At 45.4% G+C, this 18,909-nt stretch overlaps 1 protein-coding gene and 1 long non-coding RNA gene across 3 annotated transcripts in view; both read left to right on the top strand.

Moving 5' to 3' along the window:
* Window positions 1-216: 216 nt before the first annotated feature.
* On the top strand, window positions 217-2,149 carry LOC139533379 (uncharacterized). Its single transcript, XR_011666726.1, has 2 exons — window positions 217-465; window positions 879-2,149. It is a non-coding gene; the product is annotated as an uncharacterized lncRNA (long non-coding RNA).
* A 4,202-nt stretch (window positions 2,150-6,351) lies between these two features.
* The window catches only part of cnot4b (CCR4-NOT transcription complex, subunit 4b), a 72,449-nt gene continuing 59,891 nt past the window's right edge, over window positions 6,352-18,909 (top strand). For both annotated transcript variants that reach the window (XM_071331529.1, XM_071331528.1), the window contains exons 1-3: window positions 6,352-6,564; window positions 14,742-14,961; window positions 17,755-17,952. In XM_071331529.1, coding sequence (XP_071187630.1) covers window positions 14,812-14,961; window positions 17,755-17,952 — 348 coding nt within the window. In that variant the 5' untranslated portion in view covers window positions 6,352-6,564; window positions 14,742-14,811. The remainder of the gene's footprint in view (window positions 6,565-14,741; window positions 14,962-17,754; window positions 17,953-18,909) is intronic.

The raw sequence follows: 18,909 nt of genomic DNA, 5'->3' as shown, positions 1-18,909 counted from the left end.
AGACAATGTATTTTTCCAAGATTGAAAAAGTGTAACATGAAAAAGGAATTTGAACAAAATGGCAACCAAAGTAAAAATCTAAGAATCATTGTTGGGGAAAAAAAAGGAACTGAACAATGACCCCCCCCAGGCTCTTCCACATCAGGAAACACATAAATACTGGCATCAGAATCACTTTATATGACAGGTACATTTGCACATAGGCCTTACCTGTAATGTAACTTAATGAATAGGTGTTGCCAGCAATAGACAATGTACAAACAGAATACAGACACAAAGTCAACACATAAAACTCTGGAGTAAAGCTGTTCGACAGTGAGGATATTTACAGACGGGAAATACCTGCAGAATGAAACTCAACTGGTAGAACTGGTAAACTGTTGAACAGCAAACTGTCAACCTGACAAAGTACTATGTGAAACAGTCTAGTTACCTCGTTGCAGAAGAAGCTGTGGCCAGGCAAAGGTAAATGTTAAGAAAATCTCACATTGATTTCGACACTTTATTTAGAGTTTTAATATGACATTTATTTGGTGTTTTTTCACATTTTCATGACGTTTTCAATCAATTCAAGAAGGCACTCACACATCTGGCCTATCTTTGTTGCAGGTGCAAGAAAAAAGGAGAAACCAGCACACTGCTCTTGGTAGTATCACTTCTCTTTAATAAGCTTGACGTATTGGCCTCAAGCTTTTGTACTCTGACGAAGTCCTTGAGGCCGATACGTAAAGCTTATTAAAGAGCAGTGATACTATCAAGAGCAGTGTGCAGGTTCCTTGTGTTTTCCTCAGATAGCTGTATCTATTCATGTGTTAAAGCTACATTCAAATCTTTTAATTTGACAAGTTTATTAAATTTAACTCATTTTTTCCCCCCAGTATGTCTTTACTCTTTTGGCCCGTTGCCATGCCATCCCTCCTGACAGTCCCGCTGCGTGCTTCCAGAGGGAGGAGAGAGAGGATTGGACCTGTGTGTGTCACTTCAAGAGAATAAAGAATTTATCCTATCAGAATCTCAGCAGGGTGCCACCAAATCTGCCCGACGACACCCCAATACCTAGACATTTTCCCACAGCACCATTGATAGACTAGATAATGGGGACCTCACTGGATTAAAACCACCTTTGTCTCCTGGAGGCAACTCACTGTGGGTCTGAGGTTCATGTCTCCTAATGCATTTGTTCACACCACGAAGCTAAAGGTTCTGAATGTAACTCACAACTGCTTGTCAACCATCCTGGATCTGTCATTGCCTCAAATCCAGATCCTGGACTTGTCAACCATCCTGGATCTGTCATTGCCTCAACTCCAGATCCTGGACCTTATCAACCATCCTGGATCTCTCGTTGCCTCAACTCCAGATCCTGGACCTTATCAACCATCCTGGATCTCTCGTTGCCTCAACTCCAGATCCTGGACCTTATCAACCATCCTGGACCTTATCAACCATCCTGGACCTTATCAACCATCCTGGACCTTATCAACCATCCTGGACCTTATCAACCATCCTGGACCTTATCAACCATCCTGGACCTTATCAACCATCCTGGATCTCTCGTTGCCTCAACTCCAGATCCTGGACCTTATCACCTGTATGACAGCTATCGACTGCCAAGGACCTTTGAAAACCTTAACCCATGTTGAATTCCTTGTGCTTGGGAGCACAACTTCTTATTTCAGTGAACAACATTGACTTTGACCCGTTGTGAAACGTATATCTTTAAAACACCTTGGTTTGGGTGACAGGAAGTGAGCGACAGAGATATGAATCTGGTTCTCTCACCAAGCTTAAGTCTCTTAAAGGAATTGACCCCTTTATCATTCCATTTTCAAGGACTTCCTCTTGGACTTGAATGAAACACAGACAACAATACTAAAGGGGGTTGGTTAAGTTATTCCACAATAACTGCAATGTGATCCTTTTGAGACATTTGAAAGCGATGCGTCTGGTTATAAATCTCTGCCTTTGTAAACACAGCATGGTGCTAAAGGACCTGGCTGATACTTTACCTCTGATGACAGAACAGGGTTGAGCACCTTTTTCTCTTGTAGGATATCATAGAATATGTCATTGTATATACAATGTGTATGTGTCAGTGTTTCAATAACAATGTGACAACATTTTTTATAAAATGGTTTTAAAATAATTCTAAGGCCTATTTGTGATTTTTATCAAATGTTTCTCATACCTAAACTTTATGTCTAAATACCTAAACATAATGTCTAAATGCCCAAACATGATGCCTAAATACATTACTTATCAGGAAATGTAATGCTTTCCATCAGTTGTGTGTGTCTAGTATTTCGGTGTTTTATTAAAGGAATTATTTTGTATTTTAATGCTTGACGTTTACCTACAACAACATCATATTTTGTGCTCTATTTGCCTTCAGTATTATTGAATGGAACGTTTGGAGAAAGCAATTTTGGTGACTACAATACCCATGAGCCCATTATAATGACTATTTCTGCAGCCAGAGGGTATTTGTGGGGTTCCTTCTAGGTACCAGCTCATGTTGGAGTACAGGGGAATGAGGAAGTGGATGTTCTTGCCAAGCAGGCTCTCCAACATTCTACTATTGATATGGAAATGTCCATCAGTAGAGCAGAAGCCAAGGGGTTTAATTATAACATTGTTTAAAAACAAAATGGCAAGAGTTGTGGAACAGGGAGAGAAAAAGAAATGGAAAGACGCCTGTAGAAGATCCAGGAAAAGGGTGGCGACAGAAATATTCTCGGGTTCGAGAGAGAACGGAGGAAACAAAGGGTTTGGACACACCAGGCTCAACAGTTGATTGGTTGGAAAACATCCGACTGGGACGTGTCATCACTGACAAGAGAAGATGGAGACAAAGGAACACATTCTATTTTAGTGCCAGCAATATGGGAGGGGAAAGGGGAGAGATAGTTATTATATTTAAGGAGTAATGGTGTTGAAGTGCTTTAAGTGAACTGATGGGGAAATCTTCAGGAGATAGTAGTATTTAATGATGTATATCGTTGCCTTTAAGGAGACGAGAATAATGGGTAGGATCAAGACCTTCCCTGTCTCTGGTCCACACTCCACTCCAGTTGGTGGTAGTAATGCACCTTAAAGTTGGTTGCCAACCGCCATATAAAAACCACAGAAGAAGGAGCAGATGAAGCAGCAGCAGGAGCAGCAGCAGGAGAGGGGAGCAACAGGAGCAGCAGGAGAGGGGAGCAACAGGAGCAGCAGGAGAGGGGAGCAGCAGCAGGAGCAGCAGCAGCGAGTTGTTAATGGTCGCCCACTTTCCCTCCTCTCCATTCCAATTTAAGATGGTGGTGAGAAGGTGATGCAGAAGAGAGAAGTCGGTAGAGAAAGTGAGACGACGCAAAGGCGAAACAATGGCGCTAACTACAAACCTTTGTCTCCTGAGTACAAAGAAACATCTCCCGAGTACAAACAAACATCTCCCGAGTACAATCCAAGTAAACATCCTTTTAGATGTACTTGAGAACCTTGAGAATGTCTAAATGGCACTAGTGGTTGCTCTGAAGTTAAGCCAGCCCAGCATGACGTATGCCTACCTGTGGAGACAGGTGTGGCGGAGACTTCCAAGCCAGCCCAGCATGACGTATGCCTACCTGTGGAGACAGGTGTGGCGGAGACTTCCAAGCCAGCCCAGCATGACGTATGCCTACCTGTGGAGACAGGTGTGGCGGAGACTTCCAAGCCTTGCTCTGATGAGAAAATCAGACGTGATTTTGGACAGTTAGGAGTGAGATTTTTTTGTTGTTGCGAAAAGTGGATCCGTGCTGTTTGGATGACCCATACATACACTAATGTATATATACAGCAGTATGAGGCCACCCCTTCAAATGAGTGGATTCGGCTAATTCAGCCACACCCGTTGCTGACAGGTGTATCAAATCGAGCACACAGCCATGCAATCTCCATAGACAAACATTGGCAGTAGAATGGCCTTACTGAAGAGCTCAGTGACTTTCAACTTGGCACCGTTATAGGATGCCATCTTTCCAACAAGTCAGTTTAAAAAAAATTCTGCCATGCTAGAGCTTCCCCGGTCAACTCTAAGTGGTGTTATTGTGAAGTGGAAATGTCTAGGAGCAACAATGGCTCAGCCACGAAGTGGTAGGCCACACAAGCCCACAGAATGGGACCGCCGAGGTCTGTCCTTGGTTGCAACACTCACTACCGAGTTCCCTACTGCCTCTGGAAACAACGTCAGTACAATAACTATTTGTTGGGAGCTTTATGAAATGGGTTTCCATGGCCAAGCAGCCGCACACAAGACTAAGATCACAATGCGCAATGCCAAGCATTGGCTGGAGTGTTGTAAAGATCATTGCCATTGGACTGTGGAGCAGCGGAAACGTGTTCTCTGGAGTGATGAATCACGTTTCACTATCTGGCAGTCCGACGGATGAATCTGGCTTTGGAACGCTACCTGCCCCAATGCATAGTGTCAACTGTAAAGTTTGGTGGAGCAGGAAACATGGTCGGGGCTGTTTTTCATGGTTCAGGCCCCTTAGTTCCAGTGAAGGGAAATCTTAACGCTACAGCATACAATGACATTCTAGACGATTCTGTGCTTCCAACTTTGTGGAAACAGTTTGGGGAAGGCCCTCTCCTGTTTCACCATGACAAGGCCTCCGTGCACAAAGCGAGGTCCATACAGAAATGGTTTGTCGAGATTGGTGTGGAAGAACTTGACTGGCCTGCACAGAGCCCTGACCTCAACCCCATCGAACACCTTTGGGATGAATTGGAACGCCGACTGCGAGCCAGGCCTAATCGCCCAACATCAGTGCCCGACCTCACTAATGCTCTTGTGGCTGAATGGAAGCAAGTCCCCCCTGCAGTAATGTTCCAACATCTAGTGGAAAGCCTTCCCAGAAGAGTGGAATCTGTTATAGCAGTAAAGGGGGGACCAACTCCATATTAATGCCCATGATTTTGGAATGAGATGTAGGACGAACAGGTGTCCACATACTTTTGGTCATGTAGTGTATGTCGTGTCAAGCTGGTTGAAGAACAAACTGGCAGCGGGTTAAATCTGTCAAAGTTTTGAGAAGTGTAATTGTGTTTATTGTTTTTCTGCATCCTTCGCCCAGAGGCAGCAGACGCTCTCCGTCACGCGTCTCAGGGCTCAACCTGTGTCATGCTTTGCAATCCGGAGCAGGGCGCGGCTCAAAGGAGTGATCAGTGGGGTGGATCAAATGGAAAAATAATATTGCTGGTATTTGTGACGCCCGCCGTTTGATGAGATGTAGCCCTGGTGGCAATACCCTGTCTGTTTTGTTAGCTTTGACACAGAGTTCACGACCTGATAAGGTTAGGTTAGGTTATATTTGATATTCTGTGAGGGCCTATGTTCCGAACCCGCTACGGTGCTTTAGGTGCCAAGGATTCAGACATGTTGCAGCACTGTGTAAAAGGGAGATGTGCAGGAGGGCATGGTCAGAGGGAGTGTAAAGTTGGGATAGAGTTGGGATAGAAAAAAGCACTGTGTGTTAACTGCAGCTGGGGATGCGAAGTGCCCTGTGAGAGACAGACAGGTTGAGATTGCTAGTTTCGAGGTGGGGAAGAAAGTTTCCTGTGCTGAGGCAGTGAAGAGACTAGAGGATAGCCCAAGGGTGAGTGATTCCACTGGGAGCCCGTCAGTGAGTAGGACTGAAGAGAGAGAGTCAGAGAGGATGAGTTTTAGTAAGGTATGATTTCTTGAGTTTTTATTGCTGTGGTCATTAATTGTACCGCACAGATGGAATGGAAATCCCAGAAGGTTGATCTAGTGGTATCAGCAGCAGATAAGTTATTGGGCGTCAGAGGTTTGAGTGTAGAATAAGTACATGGGGTTATGAGAGAAGGGGCTCCAGCCCCCCAGGCTGAAACCCTGTTGTAGGATCTGGTAGGGCCAAAGTAGATGGAAGCGGTGGTGGATTTGGTGGAGTATATATAGGGTTGACAGGAGGTTGGTGGCACCTTAATTGGGGAGGACGGGCTCGTGGTAATGACTGGAGCGGAATCAGTGGAATGGTATCAAATACATAAAACACATGGTTTCCATGTATTTGATGCCATTGCGTCTGCTCCGTTCCAGACATTAATATTAGCCGTCCTCCCCTCAGCAGCCTCCTGTGGTAGGGTTAGATAGTGGTGCAATAAAAAAAAAATCCCATTCCCCTTTTCCCTTTTTTGTGAAGGGGATACTACTGCACTGCTGGAGCTAGGAACACAAGCATTTTTGCTACACATGCAATAACATCTGCTAAATATGTTTATGTGACGGATACAATTTCATTTGATTTGAACAAAATCTGCAATTCACACTCCGATCTGTGGAAGGCAGTAATACGCAAAAAAAGCCTCTAGTCTGCCAGACCACACGAAGAAGAAGAGAAGGTACCGCTATCGTTACACAGAGGCTGAAAAAGAAAAAGCAAGGCGTTTTCTCAAGAAATACAACTAGAATTGAATATAGACGCTGACTGAAATACAGTTGTGAGCTCAGAAATATTATCAATCCCTGCCCCAGTTTGGTCTGGATATCCCCTGGAGAGAAATCCCAGCAAAATAGACAGGGTGAGTAACTCAAACTCTCGCCTGAAACTAGCGCCAGATAGCTTGCAAGGATTACAAAAGTAAATGGGGATGGAGTACAAACCCATCATTCACAAATATCCTACCCCTGTCTTAGAACTTCATGTTATAAGAGCAGTGGAAAAGTCAAAAGGTTCGCCCAAAATGCTTGCCGGTCTTGGAGGCAATCTGAGTAGGAGAGTCGCAGGCTTTGCCGGGAAGGGATAGGCCGCACTGTCAGTGTTGAACGGGTTTTCTTTTTTTTGTTGCTAATACTGAACCTAGCTAGCTAACAGATAGCAAACCTGACACTTCTTACACGTTTGAAAACGTGTTTTATACGTCTAAAAGTAGTGTAGTGTTTTTGTTTATAATATGAAAATAGTATTTTAGAATGTCATAAATATTCAGTTTTGTTTATTATTGTTGGATTGTCTGGCTAGCTAGCTAGCCTACAGAGAGTTGCTAACTTCATCCGCTAGCGCTAGCTACCTACATTCGCGTCACTTGACCGGCTTTTTAAAAAAGTGTAAAACATCTGTCAAATACAGTGTCCTTAAAGTTTTCACACCACTGTAGTTTTATCACATTTTGTTGTTACAGCCTGAATTTAAAATTGATAACATTTTAGATGAGTTTGTCACTGGCCTACACACAATACCCCGTATAGTAATGTCAAAGTGGAATTATGTTTTTACAAGTCTTTACAAATGTATTCAAATGGTATTGAGTTAAGGAGTAAAAAATGTACTTAACAAGTAACAAGTTGCATCGACTCACTGTGTTCAATAGTGTTTAACATGATTTTTGAACGCCTACATCATCTCTGTACCCAACACATACAATTATCTCTACGGTTCTGCAGTCTAGCAGGGAATTTCAAACACAGATTCAACCACAAAGACCAGCAAGCTAGGTAGATGGGGGGGCGAAAAAGACATTGAATATCCCTTTGAGCATGGTGAAGTTATTAATTACACTTTGGATGGTGTGTCACTAAAAAAAGATACAGACGTCCTTTCTAACTAAGTTGCCGGAGAGGAAGGAAACCGCTCAGGGATTCACCATGAGGCCAATAGTGACTTTAAAACAGTTACAGATATTATTGGGTGTAGTTTCCCTTTAACGTGCACCGAGCGAGGCTGTTGTTTAGCAGTGTTTTTGTAGTGCACATGATGGTAGAGTTTGTAAATAATCAAGATATCATTCTGCCAGGTAAGCATAGGCTACTTTGTAGTTAACATTTAATTGAGAGAGTTTTTGGGAAAGCCTTCCCATCTACCAGAAGACTGTTTTTATTAGCATTTTTGCTAACGTCTACACACAGTGGTAGACAGGCACAGACACACAGGAGATCTCATTGCCTGTTCAGAAAGTTGCAGGAAATAAAAATCACTGAAGCATTCTGTTCATGTCTTATGATAAACTTTACTGAATATTGTTCAATTCTGTTTTAATGTTTGGATTCTGTCCATGTTCTCTGCATGGCGGTTTTTACAAGGCCCTAATCCTCCATTGTTTGGAAAATTGCAATTGGCTCAGAACAGGGCAGCACGGCTGGCACTCGGATGTAGACAGAGAGCAAACATGAATAATAACCATGTAAATCTCTCCAGGCTCAAAGTAGAGGAGAGATTGACTTAATCACTACTTGTATTTGTGAGAGGTATTGCCATGTTGAAAGCACCGAGCTGTCTGTTTAAACAACTAGCACACAGCTCGGACATGCATACCCCCACAATCGTCCATACATTTTCAAAAAGCAAGATAGGATTTTTAGGCCATATTGCCCAGCCCTAGTTGGGAGGCCTCAAGAGACCAGGGGTGGCAGGACAGAGTGCTCGGGTTGGGGTGTAGAGCAGTGGTATGTCACACTGTTATAGAGCAGTGGTATGTCACACTGCTGATATTATAGAGCAGTGGTATGTCACTACTGATGTTATAGAGCAGTGCTATGTCACTCTACTGATGTTATAGAGCAGTGGTATGTCACACTCTACTGATGTTATAGAGCAGTGGTATGTCACTCTACTGATGTTATAGAGCAGTGGTATGTCACACTCTGCTGATGTTATAGAGCAGTGGTATGTCACTCTACTGATGTTATAGAGCAGTGGTATGTCACACTCTGCTGATGTTATAGAGCAGTGGTATGTCTACTGATGTTATAGAGCAGTGGTATGTCACTCTGCTGATGTTATAGAGCAGTGGTATGTCACTCTGCTGATGTTATAGAGCAGTGGTATGTCACTACTGATGTTATAGAGCAGTGGTATGTCACTCTACTGATGTTATAGAGCAGTGGTATGTCACACTTTACTGATGTTATAGAGCAGTGGTATGTCACACTTTACTGATGTTATAGAGCAGTGGTATGTCACTCTACTGATGTTATAGAGCAGTGGTATGTCACTCTACTGATGTTATAGAGCAGTGGTATGTCACTCTACTGATGTTATAGAGCAGTGGTATGTCACACTCTGCTGATGTTATAGAGCAGTGGTATGTCACTCTACTGATGTTATAGAGCAGTGGTATGTCACACTCTGCTGATGTTATAGAGCAGTGGTATGTCACTCTACTGATGTTATAGAGCAGTGGTATGTCACACTCTGCTGATGTTATAGAGCAGTGGTATGTCACTCTACTGATGTTATAGAGCAGTGGTATGTCACTCTGCTGATGTTATAGAGCAGTGGTATGTCACTCTGCTGATGTTATAGAGCAGTGGTATGTCACTCTACTGATGTTATAGAGCAGTGGTATGTCACACTCTGCTGATGTTATAGAGCAGTGGTATGTCACTCTGCTGATGTTATAGAGCAGTGGTATGTCACTACTGATGTTATAGAGCAGTGGTATGTCACTCTGCTGATGTTAAAGGTGGGGTGGCGACCCCTAGTGTTGTTGCAGGGGAACTGCAGTGGGGTCCCTAAAATATTTTTCTCCTTTTTTGGGGCATAAAAGTACTTTTGTATGGAACAACATACAAAAGTTTGATATAAAAAAAAAAATGAAATGTTGAGTAAATATAGTGTCTACGCATAGCAATGATCGGAGAGACCACGTGAGGAGCAGAGTTACTAGGTCTATAGAGAGAAGAGGACAGGGCCTAGAACCGAGCCCTGAGGGACACCAGTTGTGAGAGTATATGGTGCAGACACAGCTCCTCTCTACGCCGCCTGGTAGGAACGACCACAGTGGTGGTTCCCTCCGTAGCCAGACAGACAGATCCTTCCATGACTGCATCTTGGGAAACCACAGCCCGAGACTCAACGCTGTACAGTAACTTAACTGGGAGGCTAAAATGCGTCCGTGGCTGTTTCTAATTTCATACTAGACACATGTAGGAGCGTGAGTCAGACGAGCTCCACTCTGCAGGCTACTCACCCATCCAATCAGGGTAGGGCCCACTCGGATACCCCACCTCTGGCCTGTGTCCAGTGGGGCTGTCCCCCAAATGGCACCCTATTCCCTATATAGTGCACTACTTTAGACCAGAGCCCTATTCCCTATATAGTGCACTACTTTAGACCAGAGCCCTATTCCCTATATAATAGTGCACTACTTTAGACCAAAGCCCTATTCCCTATATAGTGCACTACTTTAGACCAGAGCCCTATGGACCCTGGTGAAAAAGTAGTGCACTATAAAGGGAATAGGGCTCTATTTGGGCCGCATCCCGGGGTTGGCCCCAGGAAGGGCTGTTTGCCTTACATGTAGAGCAGGCAGGAGAAGAAGGGGAGGGGCTGGAGAGGGGTCAAAGAGCACCATGCTTCCCTTCACCTTTAAAGAGAGGACCGGGGAGCTGGCTCATCCTCTCTCCATACTAGGAACGGGACAGGGTATTTTTAGACTCCCCCTTCCTCTACTCCGTGTGTGTGTGTGTGTGTGTGTGTGTGTGTGTGTGTGTGTGTGTGTGTGTGTGTCTGTCTGTCTGTCTCAGCCTGAAGAGACATTCTCTCTCTGTGAGAACCAGAACAAGATGGAGCCTGAAGAGACATTCTCTCTCTGTGAGAACCAGAACAAGATGGAGCCTGAGGAGAACCCTGGTCAGTGTCACCAGGTCTTTGCACCAGGACACTTGTTGATAGTCATGCAGGCCCAGGTGTCAGCCTAAAGCATCCTCAAGAGACCATTGTTTTGTTAAAAAAAAAGACATTTTTTTTAAGTTTGAGGAGAAAACAGCGAAGGCTTTGCTAACTAGTATGTTGCCGTGGAAATACAAAATAAAATGCATCTGTTAGCATGAAACATTGAGTGAAATTGGTTATTTTCCTAGACCTTTAGGCCTACAATTTACATAGAAAAGTATGTAGACACCCCTTCAAATGAGTGGATTCAGCTAATTCAGCCACAGCCATTGCTAACAGGTGTATAAAATCAAGCACATAGTACTCTGGAGTGATGAATCATGCTTCACCATCTGGCAGTCTGACGGACTAATCTGGGTTGGATAGATGCCAGGAGAACGCTACCTGCCCCAATGCATAGTGCCAACTGTAAAGTTTGGTGGAGGAGGAATAATGGTCTGGGGCTGTTTTTCGTGGTTCGGGCCCCTTAGTTCCAGTGAAGGGAAATCTTAATGCTACAGCATACAATGACATTCTAGACGATTCTGTGCAACTTTGTGGCAACAGTTTGGGGAAGGCCCTTTCCTGTTTCAGCATGACAATGCCCCCGTGCACAAAGCGAGGTCCATCCAGAAATGGTTTGTCGAGATCGGTGTGGAAGAACTTGACTGGCCTGCACAGAACCCTGACCTCAACCCCATCGAACACCTTTGGGATGAATTGGAACGCCGACTGTGAGCCAGGCCTAATCGTCCAACATCAGTGTCCGACCTCACTAATGCTGTTGTGGCTGAATGGAAGCAAGTCCCCCTGCAGCAATGTTCCAACATCTAGTGGAAAGCCTTCCCAGAAGAGTGGAGGCTGTTATAGCAACAATGTTCCAACATCTAGTGGAAAGCCTTCCCAGAAGAGTGGAGGCTGTTATAGCAGCAATGTTCCAACATCTAGTGGAAAGCCTTCCCAGAAGATTGGAGGCTGTTATAGCAGCAATGTTCCAACATCTAGTGGAAAGCCTTCCCAGAAGAGTGGAGGCTGTTACAGCAGCAATGTTCCAACATCTAGTGGAAAGCCTTCCCAGAAGAGTGGATGCTGTTATAGCAGCAATGTTCCAACATCTAGTGGAAAGCCTTCCCAGAAGAGTGGAGCCTGTTATAACAGCAATGTTCCAACATCTAGTGGAAAGCCTTCCCAGAAGAGTGGAGGCTGTTATAGCAGCAATGTTCCAACATCTAGTGGAAAGCCTTCCCAGAAGATTGGAGGCTGTTATAGCAGCAATGTTCCAACATCTAGTGGAAAGCCCTCCCAGAAGAGTGGAGTCTGTTACAGCAGCAAAGAGGGGGGACCAACTCCATATTAATGGCCATGATTTTGGATGAGATGTTGGACGAGCAGGTGTCCTCATACAGGTGGTCACGTAGTGTATGTGCTGTATTGCTTACTGTTAGAGTGAAACACTTAGAATTAGGTGATCCTTTCCCAATTACAAAGACAGATGTCTGGGGATGGATTGTAAAGGCCCTTGTTATTGTCCAGCACATCCATTCAGAGCCCTTTTGACAGACAGGCATGCTGTGTCTCTCTCTCTCTGATGAGACATCCTGATGAGAGCTTGATGAGTGTTGTTTACCCATGATCCTCTCTGGGGGAGTCTTCCAGTGTGCCTCTGACTCAGCCGGTCTCATTTATATACTTCCTGGAGTGAGAGAGAGAGAGAGAGTGAGTGAGTGAGTGAGTGAGTGAGTGAGTGAGGCTCACTCATGTCCAATCAATCATGTCCAATCAATTGAATTTACCACAGGTGGACTCCAATCAAGTTGTAAAAACATCTCAAGGATGATCAATGGAAACAGGATGCACCCGAGCTCAATTTCGAGTCTCATAGCAAAGGGTCTGAATACTAAAGCTAACATTTCTAAAAACCTGTTTTTGTTTTGTCATGGGGTATTGTGATGTCATTATGGGGTATGGTGATGTGATTATGGGGTATTGGTGTGTCGTTATGGGGTATTGTGATGTCAATATGGGGTATTGTGATGTCAATATGGGGTATTGTGATGTCATTATGGGGTATTGTGATGTCATTATGGGGTATTGTGATGTCATTATGGGGTAGTGTGATGTCATTATGGGGCATTGTGATGTCATTATGGGGTATTGTGTGTAGATTGAGGGACAAATGATTCAATCCATTTTAGAATAAGGCTGTAACGTAACAAAAGGTGGATACAGGGAAGGGGTCTGAATACTTTCCCAAGGCAGTGTATCTGTAGTCTGAATGCTCATAGTTCTTATGAATCACACCTTCCCTGACACATACAACACTCCTCACGTCACACCAGATGTCTGCTCTGTCAGTTTATAATTGTCTCAACTATTCAGACGTCAGCCGTCACATGAGGAGGATGTCATCTGTTTTGCAGAGAATGTTGATGAGTACGGGTGTAGAGTATTGGGCATGTTGTTGATGGTAGTTTTAATTAGTCTGCTGTTATTACCCTCACGAGACTCTGGTTCGTTATATCGTCTTGTCTGCTTCCCATCTGAAACAGTTCAGAACCGTTCCTGCATATATTAGGACATTTTCTGGTGTTTTTTGGTCTTTGACGAGGGTTCTTTCGGCTGTTTGTGCACAAGACATGTTTCTCTCTCTCTATGCAAGACGAAGTCGGTAGCCAAAGTGAAGTTTGTTTCAACGAGGAATCTCCGCCTTGCTACTTTTTTTTTGACTTGAGAAATAATGCATGTCTTAGTGGTGGATGTAAAATTGGGCGACTAAGATCTCCACGTCAAAATTATTGATCGGTTTTCTTGAGTTAGATTCTTAGTTTTAATTCTGACTATTTTGAGGAATAGTCAGAATATACTGGCTACGGCGTCTCAAGATGAACAAACTTTACTACTACCATTTTTTTTTTCTCTTCTCATTTTTCAAGTGAAGGTCTTTTTAAGGGAGTATGGAGCTCGTTCGGTTGGCGTAGATGAGGTCCTCGGCGCCAACCCGAACCAAAGCTTACCGGAAGGCTTTATCCGGTTAACACCGGAAACAGCAACTCATTATGTGTAGTGTCCACTTAAGACTTTAAAGCATAGGCTTGTGTTTCAACCTCTCCAATGGCTCTTCTCATCTCTCTCTGGGTAGAGCAACATGAGAGTTCTAATGAGGTCTAGACCACTAAATCAATTGAATTCCTCAAATGGCTGAGTGGAAAACGGGGCCACAAGGCAGAACATAAAAGCCTTTCTTTCTCTCAGCGGTTGGTTAAGACTCACTCGGACACATGTTCAACCAGAGACCTTTTAAGCCAATCATTGTTTCTCTGTACGGTACCGTGTAGTCAGTATCGTTTGTTGGTCATTGGTTCTCTGTACAGCACTATTAACACTCACACCAGGGGTACTCAACTAGCCACAATTAACACTCACACCAGGGGTACTCAACTAGCTACTATTAACACTCACACCAGGGGTACTCAACTAGCTACTATTAACACTCACACCAGGGGTACTCAACTAGCTACTATAAACACTCACACCAGGGGTACTCACACCAGGGGTACTCAACCAGCCGCTATTAACACTCACACCAGGGGTACTCAACCAGCCGCTATTAACACTCACACCAGGGGTACTCAACTAGCTACTATTAACACTCACACCAGGGGTACTCAACTAGCTACTATTAACACTCACACCAGGGGTACTCACACCAGGGGTACTCAACCAGCCGCTATTAACACTCACACCAGGGGTACTCAACCAGCCACTATTAACACTCACACCAGGGGTACTCAACCAGCCACTATTAACACTCACACCAGGGGTACTCACCACCTATTAACACTCACACCAGGGGTACTCAACCAGCTACTATTTGAGAAGGTCTGGTCACTAATTCCCTAGGTGGCAACGGTTCGGATAGATGTAATCGTTTATCGACATAGTAACGAACGCCCACCTGGTGACAAATGCTTCCCCCAAACAGTTCACACCCCTCCAAGACAATGTGACACTTTCAAAGCTAATTCCCTGCAATTCTACACACTGTGTCCACTGGTGAGACTTTCTGTTCAGTGTTGTAATCTCTCTCCCCCCCCCGTCTCTTTCCAGCCTGCGCTGCTCTCTGCCTCGTGTGTCTCTCTCTGCGCCGTGTCTTTGATATCCTGCCGTCCGGAGGGATATGGATCCTACGGAGTGTCCGCTGTGTTTGGAGCCGCTGGAGATAGACGATGCCAACTTCTTCCCCTGCACCTGCGGCTACCAGATCTGCCGCTTCTGCTGGCACCGTATCCGCACGGACGAGAACGGCCTCTGCCCTGCCTGCAGAAAGGTACCCCATATCCTACCCTAAACCCTAGTCTAAACCCCTACCCCATATCCTAACCTACACCCTAGTCTAACCCCGACCCCATATACTACCCATCCCTAAACCCTAGTCTAATCCCTACCCCATATCCTACCCTAAACCCTGCCCTAGTCTAAACCATACCCCATATCCTACCCTAAACCCTGCCCTAGTCTAATCCCTACCCCATATCCTACCCTAAACCCTGCCCTAGTCTAACCCCCGACGCCATATCCTACCCTAAACCCTGCCCTAGTCTAATCCCCTACCCCATATCCTACCCTAAACCCTAGTCTAAACCCCTACCCCATATCCTACCCTAAACCCTGCCCTAGTCTAAACCCCTACCCCATATCCTACCCTAAACCCTGCCCTAGTCTAATCCCTACCCCATACCCTACCCTACCTTAAACCCTAGTCTAACCCCTACCCCATATCCTACCCTAAACCCTGCCCTAGTCTACTCCCTACCCCATATCCTACCCTAAACCCTGCCCTAGTCTAAACCCTACCCCATATCCTACCCTAAACCCTGCCCTAGTCTAACCCCCGACGCCATATCCTACCTTAAACCCTGCCCTAGTCTAACCCCTACCCCATATCCTACCCTAAACCCTGCCCTAGTCTAATCCCCTACCCCATATCCTACCCTAAACCCTAGTCCAACCCCCGACCCCATATCCTACCCTAAACCCTGCCCTAGTCTAACCCCCGACCCCATATCCTACCCTAAACCCTAGTCTAACCCCCGACCCCATATCCTACCCTAAACCCTAGTCTAACCCCCGACCCCATATCCTACCCTAAACCCTGCCCTAGTCTAACCCCCGACCCCAATCCTACCCTAAACCCTAGTCTAACCCCCGACCCCATATCCTACCCTAAACCCTGCCCTAGTCTAATCCCTACCCCACATCCTACCCTAAACCCTGCCCTAGTCTAACCCCTACCCCACATCCTACCCTAAACCCTGCCCTAGTCTAACCCCTACCCCACATCCTACCCTAAACCCTGCCCTAGTCTAACCCCTACCCCACATCCTACCCTAAACCCTGCCCTAGTCTAATCCCTACCCCACATCCTACCCTAAACCCTGCCCTAGTCTAATCCCTACCCCATATCCTACCCTAAACCCTGCCCTAGTCTAACCCCCGACCCCATATCCTACCCTAAACCCTAGTCTAACCCCCGACCCCATATCCTACCCTAAACCCTAGTCTAACCCCCGACCCCATATCCTACCCTAAACCCTGCCCTAGTCTAACCCCTACCCCATATCCTACCCTAAACCCTGCCCTAGTCTAACCTCTACCCCACATCCTACCCTAAACCCTGCCCTAGTCTATAAAAAATAAAAAATAAATGTAAAAAAAATCAACAAAAAAATCTCAGACCCGAGATTCCAAAAGTGCCAAATGTAGTTTTCTAAGAAGGAAGTTGCCTGAAATAATGCAAAAGTTACATGTTAACTTCCTTCCTGACGAGATAGAAGACAGTCAGCTAATAAAGTAGGCCAGCGGACCATCTAGTGGTGCTGAAACGTAAACTCTGCAACCGTACTGCAATCAATAGGTGGACAGCGCCTGGTGCTGAAAATATAGCTCACTTGTTATATTAGGCCGATTATAACTTCACTGGCTATGAGACTTCACAGCATCTTTCACAATAAAAAAGTTATGGCCAAATATAAGTGGGATTTAAAATTTAAAAAATGAAGCCTACTTAAAATTGCAATTGGCCAAAAATGTAGCATACTACATAAAATAATAATTTAAAGAATAAAAAGGCGATGTCGGGGTATAGCCTGCTCTGGTAACAACAGGAAACCGGGGAATTCTGGGAAAGTTCGGTTGCAACGTGCTGCCTCTCTGCCTACAGCTTTACACAGAGGTGTACAAACCCCCTGTCCTTTTATCTAACACACCCCTCTCTCTCTCTCCTGTCTCTGTAACAGCTTTACACAGAGGTGTACAAACCCCCTGTCCTTTTATCTAACACACCCCTCTCTCTCTCTCCTGTCTCTGTAACAGCTTTACACAGAGGTGTACAAACCCCCTGTCCTTTTATCTAACACCCCCCCCCCCCCTCTCTCTCTCCTGTCTCTGTAACAGCTTTACACAGAGGTGGACAAACCCCTGTCCTTTTATCTAACACACCTCTCTCTCTCCTGTCTCTGTAACAGCTTTACACAGAGGTGTACAAACCCCCTGTCCTTTTATCTAACACCCCCCCCCCTCTCTCTCCTGTCTCTGTAACAGCTTTACACAGAGGTGTACAAACCCCCTGTCCTTTTATCTAACACACCCCTCTCTCTCTCCTGTCTCTGTAACAGCTTTACACAGAGGTGTACAAACCCCTGTCCTTTTATCTAACACACCCCTCTCTCTCTCTCCTGTCTCTGTAACAGCTTTACACAGAGGTGTACAAACCCCCTGTCCTTTTATCTAACACACCCCTCTCTCTCTCCTGTCTCTGTAACAGCTTTACACAGAGGTGTACAAACCCCCTGTCCTTTTATCTAACACACCCCCCTCTCTCTCTCCTGTCTCTGTAACAGCTTTACACAGAGGTGTACAAACCCCTGTCCTTTTATCTAACACACCCCCTCTATCTCTCCTGTCTCTGTAACAGCTTTACACAGAGGTGTACAAACCCCTGTCCTTTTATCTAACACACCCCTCTCTCTCTCTCCTGTCTCTGTAACAGCTTTACACAGAGGTGTACAAACCCCCTGTCCTTTTATCTAACACACCCCTCTCTCTCCCGTCTCTGTAACAGCCTTACCCAGAAGACCCAGCGGTGTACAACCCCCTGTCAGCGGAGGAGCTGCAGAGGATAAAGGATGAGAAGAAGGCCAAACAGGTGGAGAAGAAACTGAAGACGACAGAAAACAGGAAGCACCTGGCCAGCGTCAGGGTGGTGCAGAGAAACCTGGTGTTTCTAGTGGGGCTGTCGCAGAGACTGGCCGACCCTGAGGTAGGAGCACAGACACCCGGAGATCTGAGAATAACACTCCTAAACTAATCATAGGGAATATTTGTTCATTATCGTCGTCATCAATGACTGCTCTGAGATTATCCTTCCTTTCCTTACCTGTTTCCTATAAATTCACTTAATGAGAGAGAGAGGGAGGGAGGGAGAGAGAGGGAGGGAGGGAGGGAGAGAGGGAGAGAGAGAGAGAGGGAGGGAGGGAGGGAGAGAGGGAGGGAGAGAGAGAGGGAGAGAGGGAGGGAGGGAGGGAGGGAGGGAGAGAGAGAGAGAGGGAGAGAGAGAGAGAGAGAGAGAGGGAGGGAGGGAGGGAGAGAGAGAGAGAGGGAGGGAGAGAGAGAGAGAGAGAGAGAGAGAGAGAGAGAGAGAGGGAGGGAGAGAGGGAGGGAGGGAGGGAGGGAGGGGGAGGGAGAGGGAGGGAGAGAGAGCGAGACTGTCAGCTCTGAGGGGATCTCTGGGAGGCAGTGGAGTGTAATATAATATGCAGAAGATGAGATTATAGGGCAGAGTTAGTTTATAATGGAAAGTAATTAAATGGCTGCCGAGACTATTTGCATTGCCCCCCCCCCCCCCCCCCCTCCCTCTTTACACCACTGCTACTCTCTGTTGTTGTCATCTATGCATAGTGACCTTAATATCTCTACCTACATGTACATATTATCTAAACTAACCGGTGCCCCTGCACATTGACTCTGTATCAGTACCCCCCTGTATATAGCCTCGCTATTGTTATTTTACTGCTGCTCTTTAATGACTTTTTACTTTTATTTCTTATTTTTATCTGTATTTTCTTAACTGCACTGTTGGTTAGGGGCTCGTAAGTAAGCATTTCAATGTAAGGTCTACCTACACCTGTTGTATTCGGCGCATGTGACTAATACAATTTGATTTAAAGTAAGGCTTGTGGGTGATAAGGTTTGTATCCCCTCTGTGGTATAAATGACC

The sequence above is a fragment of the Salvelinus alpinus genome, chromosome 11 (assembly GCF_045679555.1).
Source record: "Salvelinus alpinus chromosome 11, SLU_Salpinus.1, whole genome shotgun sequence".
Taxonomy (NCBI): Eukaryota; Metazoa; Chordata; class Actinopteri; order Salmoniformes; family Salmonidae; genus Salvelinus; species Salvelinus alpinus.
The sequence above is the reverse complement of the archived record's forward strand: the minus strand, read 5'-3'. Positions and strand labels throughout refer to the sequence as shown.